We start from the raw sequence: 18,242 nt of genomic DNA, 5'->3' as shown, positions 1-18,242 counted from the left end.
TCCTGGCATGGTCCCCACAGTGACAGGAGGTCTCAGCTGGGGTGGAAATCCATGGTGGCATCTCCAGGAAGGTCTCAGTTGGTCAGGAAGTCTATGGTGGCAGGTCCCAGAGGTCCCCATGATGTTGGTGTGGTCTCAGCTGGAGATGAAGTTGATGGTGGCATCTCCCAAGGCCCCTCAGTTGGACAGGAAGTTGATGGTGGCAGGTGTGTCCCCACAATGACAGAGACTCTCAGTGGGACAGGATTCAGTGGTGGCAGATCCCAGGATGGCCTCAGCTGAAGATGAAGTCAGTGGTGGCATCTCCCAGTGGTCCCCACAATGGCAGTCCCAATGTTAGAGAGCCCGGCCAGGGTGGCAGGTCCTGGGGGTGTCCCCACAATAACAAAGGCATTGTGTCTCAGTTGGACAGGAAGTCCAAGGTGGCATTTCCAGGGCCCCTGAGTTGGACAGGAAGTTGATGGTAGCAGGTCCTGGGGTGTCCCCATGATGACAGAGGGTCTCAGTTGGAGATTAATTCAATAATGGAGTCACCAGGAAGGTCTCAGTTAGTCAGACCTGGGTAGTCTCAGTTGCACAGGAAGACAATGGTGGCATGTCCCAGGGTCCCCTCCATTGGACAGGAAGTTGATGGTGCCACATCACAGGGGCCTCTCAGTTGGATGGGAAGTCGATGGTGGCACATCCTGGGTAATCCCAGTTGGACAGGAAGTCAATGGTGGCACATCGCGGGGCCCCTCAGTTGGACAGGAAGTCGATGGTGGCAGATCCTGGGTAAGCCCCGTTGGACAGGAAGTCAATGGTGGCACATCGCGGGGCCCCTCAGTTGGACAGGAAGTCGATGGTGGCAGATCCTGGGTAAGCCCCGTTGGACAGGAAGTCAATGGTGGCACATCGCGGGGCCCCTCAGTTGGACAGGAAGTCGATGGTGGCAGATCCTGGGTAAGCCCCGTTGGACAGGAAGTCAATGGTGGCACATCCCGGGGCCCCTCAGTTGGACAGGAAGTCGATGGTGGCCCTCACGCTGCGCGCCGTGCGCGTGTCCAGCGCCGTCACCTTGATCTCGGTGTCCCCGAACTGCATGCTGGTGCGGATCTCACGCCGGCCCCGCGCCGGGCCCGCGTCCCCCGTGTCCCCCAGCTCCAGGCTGATGGTGCCGCACTTCCTGACGCCGGGGTCGGTGATGTACACCACGTCATCGGTGTCACAGCAGTAGATGTTGATGATGGTCCGGCGCTGGCCGGGCCGGGCCGGGCAGTAGCTCCGCTGGACCACCTCGCCCAACGCCACCGACTGGTCCACGGTCACGAACTTCTCGAAGATGTCGGTGCACCAGTTCTTGCCCTCCTTGACCAGCAGCTTCTCCCGCGGGTGCTTGCCCTCCACGAACTTGTTGAGGACGCCCACGCCGTAGGTGAGCGGGGAGCGGCGCACCCGCACCACGCCGGGGTCCAGGCCGAAGAGCACGGCCCCTTTGAGGATGGTCAGCCCCACGTCCTGCGGGACGATGACCCGGCAGCAGTGGCCGAAGGCGGCCTGCACCGCCCGCTGCAGCATGGCCGACTCGGCGAAGCCGCCCACCAGGAACAGGAATTTGATGCCGTGGACCTCGGGTTTCTTCAGGAGGGTGTCTGGAGCGGGGATAAAAGGGGAGGTTTGGGGTTGGGATGGTGGAGAAGGGGTGTGGGGAAGGGGTGGGGGTGATGGGGTGCCGGGGATGAGGGGAATCCAGGAATGGGAGCAGTTCCAGGGATGGAATGGGGCTGAGGGACAGGGAGGGTCCCAGGGACAAGGAGGGTTCCAGGGACAGGAAGGGTTTTAGGGATAAGAGGTTTCCAGGGACAATGGGAGTTACAGGGACAAAAGGTTTCCAGGCACAATGGGGGTTTCAGGGACAAGGGCTGGTCCTAGGGACAATGGGGATTCCAGGGACCAGGAATGGGGGATCCTAGGGACAAGGTGGGTTCCAGGGATGGAGGGGCTTCCAGAGACAGAGGTGGTCCCAGGGACAAAAGGGGTTCCAGGGACAGGGAAGGTGCCAGGGATGAAGGGGGGTCCCAGGCACAGGAGGGTCCCAGGGACAGGAGCAGGGTCACAGGGACAAAGGGGATCCCAGGGTGTGGGATTGTCCCAAGGATGGGGGAATTTCTCAGGCACGGGATGGTCCCAAGGGTGGGAGACTCATAGGGACAGGGATGGTCCCAGGGACAGGAATGATTCCAGGCATGAAGGGGCTCCCAGGAATGGGGGGCATCCCCCAGGGATGGGAATAATCCCAGGAATGGGGAGCTCCCAGTAACAGGGAAGATCCCAGGGATGGGGAGTGATCCCAGGGAGAGGGGGTGGGACAGGGACAGGGACAGGAACCATCCAGGTTCCCCATGGATGGGCATGTCCCCAGTACCCACCGATGTGCTGGATGATGTGGGTGATGGTTGGCTGGAACAGCTCGTTCATGGCCTCGGGGGACATCCGCAGCATCCCTTGGGATGACCACTTCACCAGGTTGACACTGGGGACAGACAGGGGACCCGGGGGTGACTGGGAACTCCCACCTGGTCCTTCCCTGTCCTCTCCCCTCCCACCCTCTCCTGCCTTTCCTCCCTCTTGTGCCCTCTCCCACCACAGTGTCACTCCCACCACGTCCCCATGATCCCGAGACGTCCCCAACCCGCGTCACCCCTCACTTGCTCTTGCGGAGCGCGGTCTCCACGTTGTGGCCGCGGTGTTTGCGGTAGAAGTCGATGAAGGAGAAGGGCAGGGAGATGTTGAGGGGGCTGGAGCGGCTCGGGGCGGCCGCGCGCTTCCGCGCCTCGAAGGCGATGGTCAGGTCCACCCAGGCCGCCGGACGCTTGGCCTTGAAGGTGGCAATGAAATCGTCCCCGAAGATGTGGCACAGAAGCTTCTCAAAGGCCAGGTCCACGCCCACAGCCCCATAGGGACCTCCTGAGGGACAAGGGTGGGATCAGGACGTGGCCCCGTGGTTGCCGTGTCCCCACGGCAGCCATGCCCCCCATCACCATGTTCTCCCACATCTCCGTGTCCGTATGTCCCGTAGACTCCCATGTCCCCATGTCCGCCATCCCCATGTCCCTGTGGCACACACACCCCCACATCCCCCATCCCCATGTCTCCGTGTCTCCTATGTCCCCCATCCTCATGTCCTCATGTCCCCCTTCACCATGTCCCCCATATCCTCCATGTCCCCATGTCCTCCATATCCTCCATGTCCTTCATCCCCACGTCCCTGTATCACCCACATCTCCATGTCCCATTCCCCATATCCCGAGGTCCCCACACATCCCTGTGGCACCCCTATCACCATGTCCCCATGTGCCCTATCCCAGTGTCCTGGTGACATCCATGTCCCCATGTCCCCCACACACCCCTGTCCCTCCATCCCAGCCCCTTGTCCCTCTGTCCCCCCTCACCCACCCTCGCCATCCTCCCTGCCCCACCTTGCCCCCCTAATCCACCCCTGTCCCTCCTTGTCCCCCCAGTCCATCCCTTCCCTCTGTCCCCCCGCGGTCCCCCTGCACTTCCCCCCGCCGCCACCAGGTGGCGCCACAGCCTCACCCACGACCCTTTGGTCGTGGGATTTGGGGTCCCAGTCCGGGTTTGGGGTCACAGCCTAGTTTTGGGGTCCCGGGAGGATCCCGGAGCGCGGGAAGAAAGGATGAACAGGGATTTTCATCCCACCCGAGGCTTTGTAGAGCTCCTTCAGCGTCCCCTGCGGCTTCTCGATCTGGTGCACGGTCAAATCCACCGTGCCCCCGCCGCAATCGGCCACGATGTACCTGTCACCTGCGGGGGGGACAGCGACAGGGTGGCGGTCCTGTGTGACCCCCCCGCCACACCCACGCGCGGGGTCGCAGCAGCCGCGGGGACACAGCGCTGCGTTTTCCCGGGGAAAAGGAAATTTTAACCAAAATATTGGGAATTGGGGTGGGTGGAGAGAGGAAGGGATGGGGTGGTGGCAGGGAGACCCCGCCCCTTCCGTGCGGTCAAGGGACAGACCCCAAGAGTGTCACCCCCATGGCAGGAGCACCCTTGGGTTCTTGGGGGTGGCTCTGCCACGAAGGGGACATCCAGAGGGACCCCGGGATCTGGGAATCTCCAGTGGGGACCCCCACCCGTGTCCCCCACCTCGTACCTGCCTGCATCTCCGACCAGAGCTCGCCCACTCCCGACTCCACCAGGAAGGTGCGGCTGTGCCGGGATCGCCGGAGCTGCTCCCGGGCTGGGGGACAGAGCCGGGGGTCGGCAGCGGGGTCAGGATCCCCCCCATATCCATGGGATCCACCCCACCTCAATGGGATCCACCCCATTACCCAGGATCCACCACATTCCCGTGGTGGGGTCCGTACTGGGAGCACTGGTGACCTCTCCCCTCCAGCCAGGACCCCAATGTGCCCAGCTCCAGCATGGATGGGCTGATCCAGCTCTCCCTGCTGCGATCCCAAAGGATCCCACCAGCTCCCATGGGATCACCCTGTGCCCACCCTGGGCGATGCCACCTCCGGCCCGCACCCCACAGCCCGGGTGGGGTTTCCTCTGCTCCCCCCGTCCCAGGGACATCAAAGCTGCCCGGAAGGGCCGGGATGAGTTGGGAAAGGTGGGGTTGTCCCGGGATATTTTTGGCACAGGGATAATTCCTCTTCCTTGGGGTCAGCTTGAGCAACCCTATAAATCCCCCATGGGACCCCAAATCTCCATCTGGGATTGCCACTAGCGCCTCCCAGTTCCGGGGTTTGGTCCCTGCTGGGCAAACTGGGGCTGTCCCAGTAAAGCCCAGGATCCCACCCATGGGGGGACTGTCCCTGGAGGTGGCCCAGGGACATGGGGTGGTGGCCAAGGCGGCCGGAGGGGGACACAGCTTGGAGGCTTATAGGAAAGCAGGAAAAAATGCCCTGGGTTTGGGGAGGGGGGAATGGGGTCTCAGGGAATGGGATTTCTGGGGACAGGGGGGATCTGGGAATGGGGTTTCTGGGAATGGGAGGTCTCTGGGAATGAGGGGATCTGGGAATGGGGTTTCTGGGAATGGGGTCTCTGGGAATGGGAGGTCTCTGGGAGTGAGTGGGTCTGGGAATGAGTGGTCTCTGGGGATGGGGATCTCTGGGAATGGGAAGTTTCTGGGAATGGGAGGGTCTCTGGGAAGGGGGTTTCTGGCAATGGAGGGGATCTCTGGGGACAGGGAACTCTCTGCTGTGAACCTCAGCTTGCGGGGCAGCAGGACATCCCCCAGTGGGGCAGGGGACACCCCATATGGGGACAGGGTGTCTCTGGGGACAGGGAACTCTCTGCGAATGGGGTCTCCAGGGACATCCCCAGCCATGGCAGCTGATGGACATTCCAGACCTGGCATGCAGGGCTGGATCCCATTCCCTGCTCCTCCAGCCCCCGGCCCTATCCCGACCCCATTCCCTGCTCCTCCAGCCCCCGGCCCTATCCCGACCCCATTCCCTGCTCCTCCAGCCCCCGGCCCTATCCCGACCCCCTTCCCTGCGCCCCTCACCCTGCCGGAAGCTGGAGTCGATGGGGTGGGGGGGCTCGGCCCCGTTGGCCGGGGGCCGGCAGCTCAGCTCGATCAGTTGGTGCAGCCGCAGCTTCCGGCAGTAAATGGAGGCGGCCTCGGGCTCCAGCGCGATCAGCAGCTGCTCCGGCGTCTCCGGGGACACCAGCCCGGCCTGCGGGGACACGCGGTGACAGGGCGGGGAGGGGACGGGACTGCGGGTTCCCGGGTGTGTCCCCAGCCCCTTGGTGCTCACACGGATCTGGAATGTGACAGGGCGGGGAGGGGACACGGGACTGCGGGTTCCCGGGTGTGTCCCCAGCCCCTTGGTGCTCACACGGATCTGGAATTGTGGAATGCGGGAGGACCCAACACTTGCCAGTATCTGAATATTCACCCAAAAACTCAACTGACCAATCAACCGCCCAGCCTGTGACCCAACAGCTCAACCAACGGCCCAAGCACGCAGCTGACCACCCGAGCACTCAACCTGCCATAAATCCACCCAACCGCCCAACCAACCATCCAACCAACCACCCGACCAACCAATGACCTCACCACCCAACCAACCCTCCAACCAACCGCCCAGCCAATGACCTCACCACCCAACCAACCCTCCAACCAACCGCCCAGCCAATGACCTCACCACCCAACCAACCCTCCAACCAACCGCCCAGCCAATGACCTCACCACCCAACCAACCCTCCAACCAACCGCCCAGCCAATGACCTCACCACCCAACCAACCCTCCAACCAACCGCCCAGCCAATGACCTCACCACCCAACCAACCCTCCAACCAACCGCCCAGCCAATGACCTCACCACCCAACCAACCCTCCAACCAACCGCCCAGCCAATGACCTGACCACCAAACCAACCATGTAACCAACCACCTGACCAACCAATGACCTCACCACCCAACCAACCATCCAACCAACCAACCAATGACCTCACCACCCAGCCAACCATCCAACCAACCAAACAACGACCACACTAACCAACCAACCATCCAACCACTCACCCAACCAACCAATGACCTCACAACCCAGCCAACCATCCAACCAACCAAACAACGACCACACTAACCAACCAACCATCCAACCACTCACCCAACCAACCAATGACCTCTCTGCCCAAATAATCATCCAACCAACCACACAACCAATGACCTCGCTACCAAACCAGCCACCAAACCAACTACCTGACCATCAAACCAACCATTCAGCCAACCACCCAACCAATGACTTGACCACCAAACCAGCCATCCAACCAACCACCCAACCAACCAACAACCTCACCACCTAACCTACCACCCAACCAATGACCTGACCACCAAACCCAACCACTCACCAACCAACCAACCAACCAACCAACCAACCAACCAACCACAGAACCAACAGCCTGACCACCAAACCAACCGCACAACCAACCATCCAACCACCTGATCACCCAACCAATGACCTGACCACCCAACCAATCACCCAAGCAACCACCCAACCAATCAACTGCTCAATCCTCCAACCACTCAATCAATGACCCAGAAACCAATGAAACAACCAATGTCCTGAACACCAAACCAAGCACTCAACCGACCAACCAACAGCTCAACCAATGACCCAATCACCAAACCAGTCACGCAACCAATGGTCAAACTGCTCAGCCAGCCACCCAACCAACCTCCCAACCAATGACCCACTCATTCAACCAAGCAACTGCTCAACCAACACACTGACCAACAACCCAACCACTCAACCAGACAACTGCTCAACCAATGACCTGAGCACCAAACCAACCACCCAACCACTGAACAATTCAACCAACCACCCAGCCATCCACTTAAACACCTACCTGGCAAATTATCCACCCGCTCACCCAACAGCTTTTGGTTGGTTTTGGTTAGAAGGACCTTAAATCTGATCCCACTCCCACCCCATCCATGGCAAGGACACCTCCCATTATCCCAGGTGGATCTAACCCCAATAACCTGGCCTTGGACACTGCCAGGAATCCAGGGGCAGCCACAGCTGCTCTGGGAATTCCAGCCCAGCCCCTCCACACCCTCCCAGCCAGGAATTCCCTCCAAATATCCCACCTAACGCTACCCTCTGGCAGTGGGAATTCAGTTTGAGGGAGGAAGGGGATACCCCATAGACCACAACCCCTGTGAGGGTCACCACATGGTCACCCTCCAGAGTCTCCCACACCTTGTAGGCTGCTTCCCGCATGAACTGCTTGGCCGGCTGCTTCCAGATGGCCGGCACGGTGAGGACCCAGCGGATGGCATCGTTCTCGGGCAGTGATGGGCACTGGTCCTTCAGCTCCTGCCAGGGGACAAGCAGGAGGTGACACTTGGGGGCTCCCAGTGAATCATGGAATGGTTTGGGTTGGGAGGGACCTTAAATCCCATCCTGTCCCACCCAGGGACACCTCCCACTATCCCAGGTCACTCCAAACACCAATGTCCAACCCGGGTTTTGACACTTCAAGGGATAGGGCAGCCACAGCAAATCTGGGAATTCCATTCCAGGGCCTCCCCACCCTCACACGGAATGCACGGAGAGGACACAGAGGATTCCATTTGGGAAGGAGGAGGAGGGTGGAGGTGGCCCCACCTGCACCGCGTGCTGCTTGAAGAAGCGCAGCGAGTGGGCGAACACCTCCAGCGCCGGCATCTTCTTCCCATTGACAGCTTCCAGCTCGGTTTTCATGGTCAGATCCTGCCAGGAACAGCAAATGGATCACACTGGGGACTGGGAGGTGGCCAGATCCATCACCAAACCTCAGAAATTTGCTCAGGCACCTGAAGCTTTGTGCAGCCACATCCACCCACCCTGGAGCAGCTCAGATGGGAGAACCTCAAATTCACCCCCTAACATGGGCTAAAATGGGTTTTTCCCCAACATTTCAATTCCCAGTCTGCCCAGGATCCCCCTGAGAACACCAGGAACACCAGGATGAGAGCAGGGACTCACGCTGGTGCTGTGGATCTTCATCTTAAACTTCTCGAAGTAAAACCACTCGCGGGCCTCCTCGGGGTCCAGGTCGTGGTAGTAATCGCGGGCGGTGTAGCCGAAGCTGTGGAATATCCCCTCCGGGGTCAGCAGGAGGCTGGTGGGGGTCTTCTGGTTGGCCACGCCCGGGTCCCCCCCCTCCCATTTCCTGCAAAGAGGAGCCGGAGTAGATGAACTTCCAGGGAATGGGTCCTGCCAGGTCTGGTTTGTTTCTGTGGGCGTGGTCTGAAGGACCTTAAAGGGGGACAAAGGAGGAGGGGTGATCCCGCTCCATCCTCCAAGGAATTTAGTGGAGTTCCAGACTAGTTTGGGTTGGGAGGGACCTGGAAGACCACTGAGTGCCACCCCCTGCCATGGCAGGGATCGTTCCACTATTCCAGGCGGCTCCAAGTCCATCCAGCCTGGCCTTGGACACTACCAGGGATCCAGGGGCAGCCACAGCAAATCTGGGAATTCCAGCCCAGCCAGGAATTCCTTGCCAAGATCCCAGCCCCTTTGCCAGTGGGAGCCATTCCCTGTGTCCTGATCCCCCATCCCTTGTCCCCAGTCCCTCTGCAGCTCTCCTGGAGCCCCTTCAGGGACTCTGAGCATTCCCTGGAATTTTCCCTTCTCCAGGGGAACATTCCCAGCTCTCCCAGCCTGACTCCAGAGCAAAGGTTCTCCAGCCCTTGGAGTATCCTCACCCCACACCTTCCAAACACTGCTGCCAGGAACCATCTCTCACCAACCCAACTTCTGAGCATTTTGGGGCCATAAAAGTCCTTTCCCAGCTCCGGAGGCTCTGGCAGCTCCTCACCTCATCATGTGGATGGCCTCGGGATCGCTGGTGAAGCTGAAGGCGTAACCGCTGGACGTGGTGCCGAAGTCGATGGCCACCACCACGGAGAAGGACGGGGCCTGCTGGGAACGCGCCTCGCTCCGCTGGAAGGCAAGGAATGCGATCAGGCACTCAGTTGGGACTGGGGGATTCCAGAAAAGCAGTAAAAAACCCAGGAACTCGTTCATTTTCCCAGGATTTTTCCTGGATTTTCACCCAATTTGGTGATTTCCTGATGGGTGATTCTTCTTCTTACACATATTCACTCATTGGGAAAAGTGTCTCCCATATTCCATGGGGTGGCTGAGGTCATTCCCAAAGGCAGTTCCCATGGGACACAGGGATTTGGGCAGCCCTGGAGAGGGATGGATGCCCATGGGAGCAGCCAGGGTTGTTGGGGGCTCCTGTTTTTATTGTGCTGAGCCCCGCTCACCTGGACCCTGAAATTGGAGCCAAGATTCCCAAAAACTTTCCCTGTGTCTGGGCTCAGTCCAAGGGACCTTGTCCCCGGTGTCCCCAAGGGTCACTAAACCCAAACCATTCCCTGCTTTCCATCTTGGATGAGGTGACATCATCCCAGGTGTCCCCAGGTGTCACCCAGCTGAAAATCCCCCTGGCCCACAGGAGCCAAGATTCCCAAAAACTTTCCCTGTGTCTGGGCTCAGTCCAAGGGACCTTGTCCCCGGTGTCCCCAAGGGTCACTAAACCCAAACCATTCCCTGCTTTCCATCTTGGATGAGGTGACATCATCCCAGGTGACCCCAGGGTCACCCAGCTGAAAACCTTCCCTGTGTCCAATCTCACATTGTCCCAGGTGTCCCCAGGTGTCATCCAGCTGAAAATCCCCCTGGCCCACGCATTTTGGGACGTTCCCACTGCTGCTCCCACACTTTTCCTGTCCCCACTCCGTGTCCCTTCCCTCCAGGGCTGTCCCCGAGCCAAAGAAGCCGTAAGGATGTGACAAGGCCCTGTCCCCATGTCACCACGGGAAGCTGAAAGCCTCGTTAACTTGTAATGTGCCCAGATTTGATAAGTGAGGACACGAACTGGCCGGGAAAAATGCCGGGATCAGCAGGGAAGAGGCAGCTGGCGCAGGAATGTGCAGGGACAAGGAACTCCAGGGAGGATCTGGCTCTGGAACGCGGCCTCCCACACCCGGTGGGCCCGGGTGAGGGCAGGAGTTTTGTGGGGTTAAACTCTTCCTGGTGGGTCATTCCAGAGCTGGAAAACCCCTCCATCCCAAAAATCCCATGGGTAGAGGTCCTGGGGATAGACTGACCCATCCTGTGGGACTGGGGGGTGGAGGCTGGACTGGGAGGGGAGGGGGAGCTGGGGAAGGATCAGAGGAAAGGATAGGGGGACAGATCCCAGTGGTCTTACTGAGACCCCACAGTGGTCTTACTGGGAACTCCATAACAGCCTTACTGGGATCTCCCAACAGCCTTACTGGAAATGGCACAATGGCCATACGGGACTCCACAACTGCCTTACTGGGAATGCCATAATGGCCTAACTGGGAAAACCACAATTGCCTTACTGGAGACCCCACAACTGCTTTGCTGCAGACCCCATAGTGACCTCACTGGGAACCCCATAAAGGCCTTACTGAAAATCCCACAAAGGCTTTATTTGGGACCCCAAAACTGCTTTAGTGTGGACCCCACACTGGCCCTGCTGTGAAACCCTCAATGACCTTGTTGGAGACCCCACAACAGCCTCAGTGGGAACCCCAAAACTGCCTTATTGAAACCGCAGAACTACCTGACTGGGGATCCCAAAACTACCTTACTGAGACCCCAAAACTGCCTCACTGAGGACCCCACAAAGGCTTTACTGGGGATCCCAAAGTTCCCTTACTGGGATCTCACATTGGCCTTACTGGGGACCCCAAAATTGTCTTACCAGGACCCCACCGTGGTCTTATTGGGGAGCCCAAAAGGGCCTCACTGGTGATCCCAAAACTGCCTTACTGGGACCTCATAGTGGTGTTACCGGGACCCCAAAACTGCCTTACTGGGACCACTCACTGGTCTTACTGTGACCCCACTATGGCCTTACTGGGAACTTCATAATGGTCTTACTGGGGACCCCACTGTGGCCTTACTGAGACCCCAAACTGCCTTACTGGGAACCCCACTGTGGCCTTGCTGGGACCCCACAATGACCTTACTGGGAACCCTACAATGGCCATACAGCGATTTCATAACAACCCTACTGGGAACCCCATAATGGCCTTACTGGGAGCCCCATAATCACCTTACTGAGTCCCCAAATTGCCTTACTGGGAAGCCCACAATGGCCTTACTGGGAACCCCATAATGGCCTTACTGGGAGACCCCAAATCTGCCTTACTGGGAACCCCAGAATGGCCTTACTGGGACCCCATATCTGCCTTACTGGGAACCCCGTAATGGCCTTACTGGGACCCCATAATGACCTTACTGGGACCCCATAATGACCTTACTGGGAACCCCATAATGGCCTTACTGGGAACCCATAATTACCTTACTGGGAACCCCATAATGGCCTTACTGGGAACCCCATAATGGCCTTACTGGGAACCCCAGAATGGCCTTACTGGGACCCCATATCTGCCTTACTGGGAACCCCGTAATGGCCTTACTGGGACCCCATAATGGCCTTTCTGGGAACCCCATAATGGCCTTACTGGGGCCCCATAATGGCCTCACTGGGAACCCCATAATGGCCTTACTGGGGCCCCATAATGGCCTCACTGGGAACCCCATAATGGCCTTACTGGGACACCAAACTGCCTTACTGGGAATGCCATAATGGCCTTACTGGGACCCCATAATGGCCTTACTGGGAGGCCCCAAATCTGCCTTACTGGGAACCCTATTATGACCTTACTGGGACCCCATAATGGCCTTACTGGGAGACCCCAAATCGCCTTACTGGGAACCCCATAATGGCCTTACTAGGACCCTAAACTGCCTTACTGGGGACTCCATAATGGCCTTACTGGGACACCAAATCTGCCTTACTGGGAACCCCATAATGGTCTTAGTGGGAACTCCATATTGACCATACTGGGAACCCCAAAACTGCCTTACTGGGAACCCCATATTGGCCACACTGGGAACCCCAAAACTGCCTTACTGGGAACCCCAGAACGGCCTTACTGGGACCACACACTGGGGCCCATAATGGCCTTCCCGGGACCCCAAACTGCCTTACTGGGAACCCCATAATGGCCTTACTGGGAACCCCAGAATGGCCTTACTGGGACCCCATAATGGCCTTACTGGGAACCCCAGAATGGCCTTACTGGGACCCCATAATGGCCTTACTGGGAACCCCAGAATGGCCTTACTGGGCCCCCAAACTGCCTTACTGGTCCCGCCATGATCCCACTGGTCCCGCACTCACCGGTGACTGGGACGGCGTCAGGGGGGCGATGCTGCAGCTGTCGTGGGGTGTCCCCGGGGAGCCGGGCGGGGACGGTGTCGGGCACCGCTCGCCGTTGGCACCTGGGGACACGGACAGGAGAGTCTGGGGGACCCCAACGTCCCCTCCCCAAGGAGAGACCACCCGGGACATCCCGATGGAGACGGATCCACGTGGGAAGGGATCCCAGCCCTTCCCAAATCCTTCCCCAAAGGGGAGACCACCCGGGACATCCCGATGGAGACAGATCCACGTGGGAAGGGATCCCAGGCCTTTCCAAATCCTTCCCTCAAGGAAAGACCACCCAAGACACCCAGATGGAGATGGATCTGGGTAGGAAAGGATCCCAGACCTCCCCAAATTCTTCCCCAAGGAGAGACCACCTGGGACATCCCGATGGAGATGGATCTGGGGTGGATGTGATGTTGGAGGGGACAGAGTCACTGTGAGGTCTCCAGAAGTGGAGTTCATAAAATCATGGAATTGTGGGATGGTTGGAATTGGGAAGGTCCCTAAATCCCATCCAGTGCCACTCCACCCATGGGCAGAGACACCTTCCGTTATCCCAGGTGGATCCAACACGGCCTTGGACAATTCCAGGGATGTATCCAAGAGGACACTTCCAGGAGAAGCTGCTCCAGCCAGCAGCTGGAAGGTTTGGATTCAGTAGGAATGGGGGAAAACTTGGAAAGAAGGAAAGGAAGTGTCTGTGGTTCAAATCCATGGAGAACCAGTGAGGGAGGGTGGGTCCAGCTCAGACCCTCAGCCACGCTCCAGAACATCCCGGTTTTCTGGAGACCCTGGAAGCTCCTGCACGAGCCCATAATCCCAAAATCTGGGGGTGGGGATCATGAGCACAGCAGATTTTCCCTCCTCCTCTTCCTCCTCCTTGAGCCACCACCCATCTCTATCCCCTCCAGCAGCAGAATTCCAGCCCCGGGGACCCCCGATGATCCCAGAACCGGGATGTGGTGAGCCCCACACCGGGGACACGGGGCTGTCCCGCCCACGCTGCCCCGGGCGCCTGGCTCCAATTAGCAGCCGGTATTAATTAATCACCGCCCACGAAAGAGCCGCTGGAGCAGCTCCAGCTGGAAGGGGAGCTGACAGAGCGGCTTTCCCAAGGGATTGGGACGGGATAAAGTGTTGGGAATGGGGTGTGAGGTCCGGGCAGTGACACAGGCGAGGTGAAGGGACTGTCGGCCCTAAAACCTGTGCTTTGGGATTGCCGATCCTGCCGGGATCCTGCTGGGATCCAGCTGAGATCCTGCTGGGATCGGGGCCGTTCCTGCCGGAATCAGAGCCGTGGGAGCAGGGATGAGCAGTGCCCATCCCCAGCCGGGCTCTGGAGAGATTTGGGAACGGAGGAGGCTCCGTGGTTGGAGAGATTCGGGAACAGAGGAGGCTCCGTGGTTGGAGAGATTCGGGAACAGAGGAGGCTCCATGATTGGAGAGATTTGGGAGCAGCAAAGGAACCTCCGGGAAGAACAAAACTCCTTCTCCCCTTCGCTGGTGTCCGGACAAACCCACCCTGGCTCCCAGTGCCACCAGTTTGCCCTGGAACAGCCACTGGGACACCCTTGGGAAGCTCAGGAGCCCTAAGGAATGCTCTGGGATCCCCCAACAGCGGCAGCCATGGGATTGGGATTGGGATTGGGATTGGTTTGATCCCAACTTTGTGTCTGGGCAAGAGCCACATCACAGAGTTGGGGACAGCGATTGCCGTGTCCCCCCACCCCGGGGCTGTGCTGGTGACACGTCTGCTGTCCCCTCCACCCGCTCCCTAAGTGCCTTTCCCTGTATCCGTGTCTGTCCCATAAATATTTGATCCCAGACAAATGGGAATGGTCTCTGCGCCGCCTCCGCGTGCGACAGAGCCGGGGGGAACGGTGACCCCCCCGGGGGCTCTGGAGAGCCTTGGACATGAAACCTCATTCCTGCGGAGAAGGATCGGGGTTGGGGGGGGGAATTCCTGCCGTGGCCTCCGCATTCCTGTGTTTGGGATGGCAGGATCAGGTGTGGGATGGTGGGATCAGGTTTGGGATGGCAGGATGGAGTTTGGGATGGCGGGATCAGGTTTGGGATGGAAGGATGGGATGGTGGGATCAGGTTTGGGATGGAAGGATGAGGTGTGGGATTGAAGAAGCGGGTTTGGGATAGTAGGATGAGGTTTGGGATGGCAGGCTCAGGTTTGAGGTGGCAGGATCGGGTTTGGGATGGCAGGATCAGGTTTGGGATGGCAGGATGGAGTTTGGGATGGCGGGATCAGGTTTGGGATGGCAGGATTGGGTTTGGGATGGCGGGATCGGGTTTGGGATGGGAGGATCAGGTTTGGGATGGCAGGATCAGGTTTGGGATGGCGGGATTGAGTTTGGGATGGCAGGATTGGGTTTGGGATAGCAGGATTGAGTTTGGGATGGCAGGATCAGGTTTGGGATGGCAGGATTGGGTTTGGGATGGCAGGATCAGGTTTGGGATGGCAGGATTGGGTTTGGGATGGCGGGATCAGGTTTGGGATGGCGGGATCAGGTTTGGGATGGCAGAATTGGGTTTGGGATGGCGGGATCAGGTTTGGGATGGCAGGATTGGGTTTGGGATGGCGGGATCAGGTTTGGGATGGCAGGATTGGGTTTGGGATGGCGGGATCAGGTTTGGGATGGCAGGATTGGGTTTGGGATGGCGGGATCAGGTTTGGGATGGCGGGATCAGGTTTCCTCCCACAGCTGGTTCTGGTTCCCCTGGCGCAGGAGCTGTGGAGGGGACACAGGGGGAACAGCAAGGGACCCGGACACAGAATGATCGTCTGGAGGGTCAGGGGACATCGCAGCCAGTGCCACCCCCTGGGGACATCCTTACCCATCCGCAGGCTCTGCATCCCGGGCTCCAGCAGCATCGCCATGGCCTCGCTGCCCGCCTGGAAAAGGAAGGGACAAAATCCATCCCTGTGTCCCCTCGGTGTCACCCCAGCCTTGACCCCCCCAAAAACCACACCAGGGATGAGGCTGGGATTTGTAGGGTTGGCAGGAGGGGACCCCAAATCCCAGCTCACAATGGGGTGTGGCCGTCCCAGTTTGGGGCACACGTGATTGTCACCATCCACGGTGTCACCTGCTGTCACAGCCACTGCGGGGACAGGGACCCGAGTTCCTGTCACCGAGCAGGCCGGACAGATGCGCAGGACACAGATGTGCAGGGTGGAATTCGCTGTTCCTGCACATTTTTACCCTCAACCAAAGCCCTTTTTTGGGGGGGCTCGTTTGGGAAAAATCCCAATTTATTTTCTGATCAAAGTGTGGTGGCCAAAGGGATCCTGGCTCTTCCCAGGGATTACAACCCGGCCTGGACCAGCTCCAAATCTGCTTCCCGGGATAACACCCCAGCTCCTGGCTCCCTTCCCGAGGCCACAGCCTCCCGCCACCCCCGAGCCCCCCAGCCCGCCCCGGCCGCTCTCATCCCACAAATCCAGAGGCTCGGGATAGGGCTGAGCTCATCGGGAGAGGCCTCACCGCCAGCCAAACCCACCCACGAGCTGCCGGCCCCGCAGCCTCCCCTCTTCCCAAAAAAATCCCCTCGGGATTCCAGCGGCAGGTGGGGAGGCTTTCCCTGGAATGGGGGGTCCTGCTCTGGCCACCCCGGAGCTGTGGGCAGGGAAGGCCATGCTGGTGGCCCTGGGGTGTCACACGGGGGGGTCCTGTGGGTGGTCCTGGGGTTTTTCTACCAAAATGGGGCTTTTCCACCAAAATGGGGCTTTCCAGGAGATTTTCCTGCAGGAAATCAGTCCCCAGCTCTGGGATTTGTGTCCTTTTCCAGCTGCCTGGGGCTCAGCTCATGGCTTTGGATGTGCAGGGATGTCCCCAGTGTCCCCAACCCCACGGCCTGAGGAACCAGAGGGACACGCCAGCCCTTGGTGGCTCCGTGCCTTCGTTCCCTGTCCCTCCTTGGCCATGCGGGGTCCAGGGGGTCACTCTGGGGTCTGTGCTGACCCTCAGGCTCCAAAATCCTCCTTCTCCAGGGCTGGCAGGGGGTGGCCGACAGCCACCTTTGTCCCCAAGGTGCCATTCCCCTCCCAGGCGAGGAGGGTGGGCGGCCTCAAGCCCCCGAGTGTCCCCCAGCCCCGGGCAGTGACCACGCCGTTGTCACCTAGGGCACAGGGACAAAGCCCCCGACCCTGGGGGTCCCTCCCGGGGCAGGATCCCGGTGGCTCCCGGGCTCCCTCCGGCCGGAGCAGCGATTTTGAGGATTTTCCACCATTTCCGTCTCTGCGGGGGCTCACGGAAACGGGGAAAGGAAACAAAGTTTGGGACGGGATCAGGGTGGAGCAGCCAGGAGCGACACCGGGGCTGTGGCACGGCCAAGAGTGACACGGGGACACCGCCTTGGCCGGGCATGGTGTCCCCACAACTCGGGGTGGCCCCACAACTCGGGGTGACCCCAGGGACACCTGGGAGGCTCAGGGCAGCTGTGGGGCTCTGATCCAGATGTGCTGGGACAGAAGCAGCTGTTTGTCCCCACATCCCCACTGTGCCAGGGCTGAGCGTGGCTGTGGCGTTGGGGACACCCCAAAAATCCTCCCGAGGAGCTGTTGGGGTTCCCTGGAGCCTTTCCCTGTCCCCTCGGCCATGGTTGGGACACAGGAGCCACCCAGGGTTGTCCCCTGCACGGTGCTGACACTTTGTGGCACTGTCCCTGTGATGTCCCCAGTGGTCCCAGCGGTGTCCCCCAGGACAGGGCACACGGGGACAGTGTCCGAGCGTCCATCCCCCCTCCCCCCGTGCCCACAGCCCCCCCATTCCCACTGGGACGAGGTCGTGGAGTCCTGGCACCCCCCGGTGTCCCCAAACCGGGCAGGGACCCCAGGGGCAGTGCCACCCTCACCTCGGCCAGGGGACAGGGCTGTCCCCCACGTCGCCACGCCTTGATGTCGCCCCTCTCCCGCCACCCCCGCCGGCCACTCACCGCTGTGGGGGGGGACACGGGCTGGGGACCCCTCGGTGCAGCCCCCGCTTTGTCACCCGGGCTGTGTCCCCCGGGCTGGTGGCTCCGGCCGCCCCCGCGGTGCCCGCGGCTCTGTCCCCGTCCTGCCCGCGGCTCTGTCCCCGCGGCTCTGTCCCCGTCGGGGCCCCGCGCAGCCCCCCGCGCTCCGGCTTCCTCCCACTCCCTGTCCCGGCCCAGGCAGCGCCTCAAATTGCAATTCCAGCTGCAGATGTGGGAGCGGGAGCGGCGGGAGGAGGAGGAGGAGGAGGAGGAGGAGGCAGGGCCAGCCCCAGTCCCGCCGGCAGCGGAACCTCCGCTCCCCGCCCGGCCACGGCCACCGAGGGGGGACAAGGGTCCCAAAGAGGACACGCCACCCCCAGACCCCCCCAGTGTCCCCTGAATTTGTGTAAATCGCCCTGCCGGGTTTGTCACTGCGCGTGTCCCGGGTCACATCGGCTCTGTCCCCACATCCAGCCCCATCCCGGCTCCAGAGCGCGGGGTTATCCCGGGATTCTCCTCC

At 60.0% G+C, this 18,242-nt stretch overlaps 1 protein-coding gene across 1 annotated transcript; it reads right to left on the bottom strand.

Moving 5' to 3' along the window:
• Positions 1–343: 343 nt before the first annotated feature.
• HSPA12B (heat shock protein family A (Hsp70) member 12B) lies at positions 344–17,942 on the bottom strand. Its single transcript, XM_041427584.1, has 13 exons — positions 17,705–17,942; positions 15,605–15,662; positions 12,731–12,831; positions 9,320–9,444; positions 8,485–8,671; positions 8,125–8,229; positions 7,717–7,833; positions 5,516–5,687; positions 4,154–4,240; positions 3,700–3,804; positions 2,688–2,946; positions 2,409–2,512; positions 344–1,631 (listed from the first exon to the last, which is right to left on the bottom strand). Exons 2-13 carry the CDS (start codon positions 15,645–15,647, stop codon positions 991–993), a joined length of 2,046 nt encoding a protein of 681 aa, XP_041283518.1. The 5' UTR covers positions 15,648–15,662; positions 17,705–17,942; the 3' UTR covers positions 344–990.
• Positions 17,943–18,242: the final 300 nt, after the last annotated feature.

Source organism: Onychostruthus taczanowskii, unplaced genomic scaffold (genome assembly GCF_017590055.1).
Source record: "Onychostruthus taczanowskii isolate IOZ18803 unplaced genomic scaffold, ASM1759005v1 scaffold117, whole genome shotgun sequence".
In the NCBI taxonomy this organism is placed as follows: Eukaryota; Metazoa; Chordata; class Aves; order Passeriformes; family Passeridae; genus Onychostruthus; species Onychostruthus taczanowskii.
This window is presented reverse-complemented; position numbering and strand designations above follow the sequence as displayed.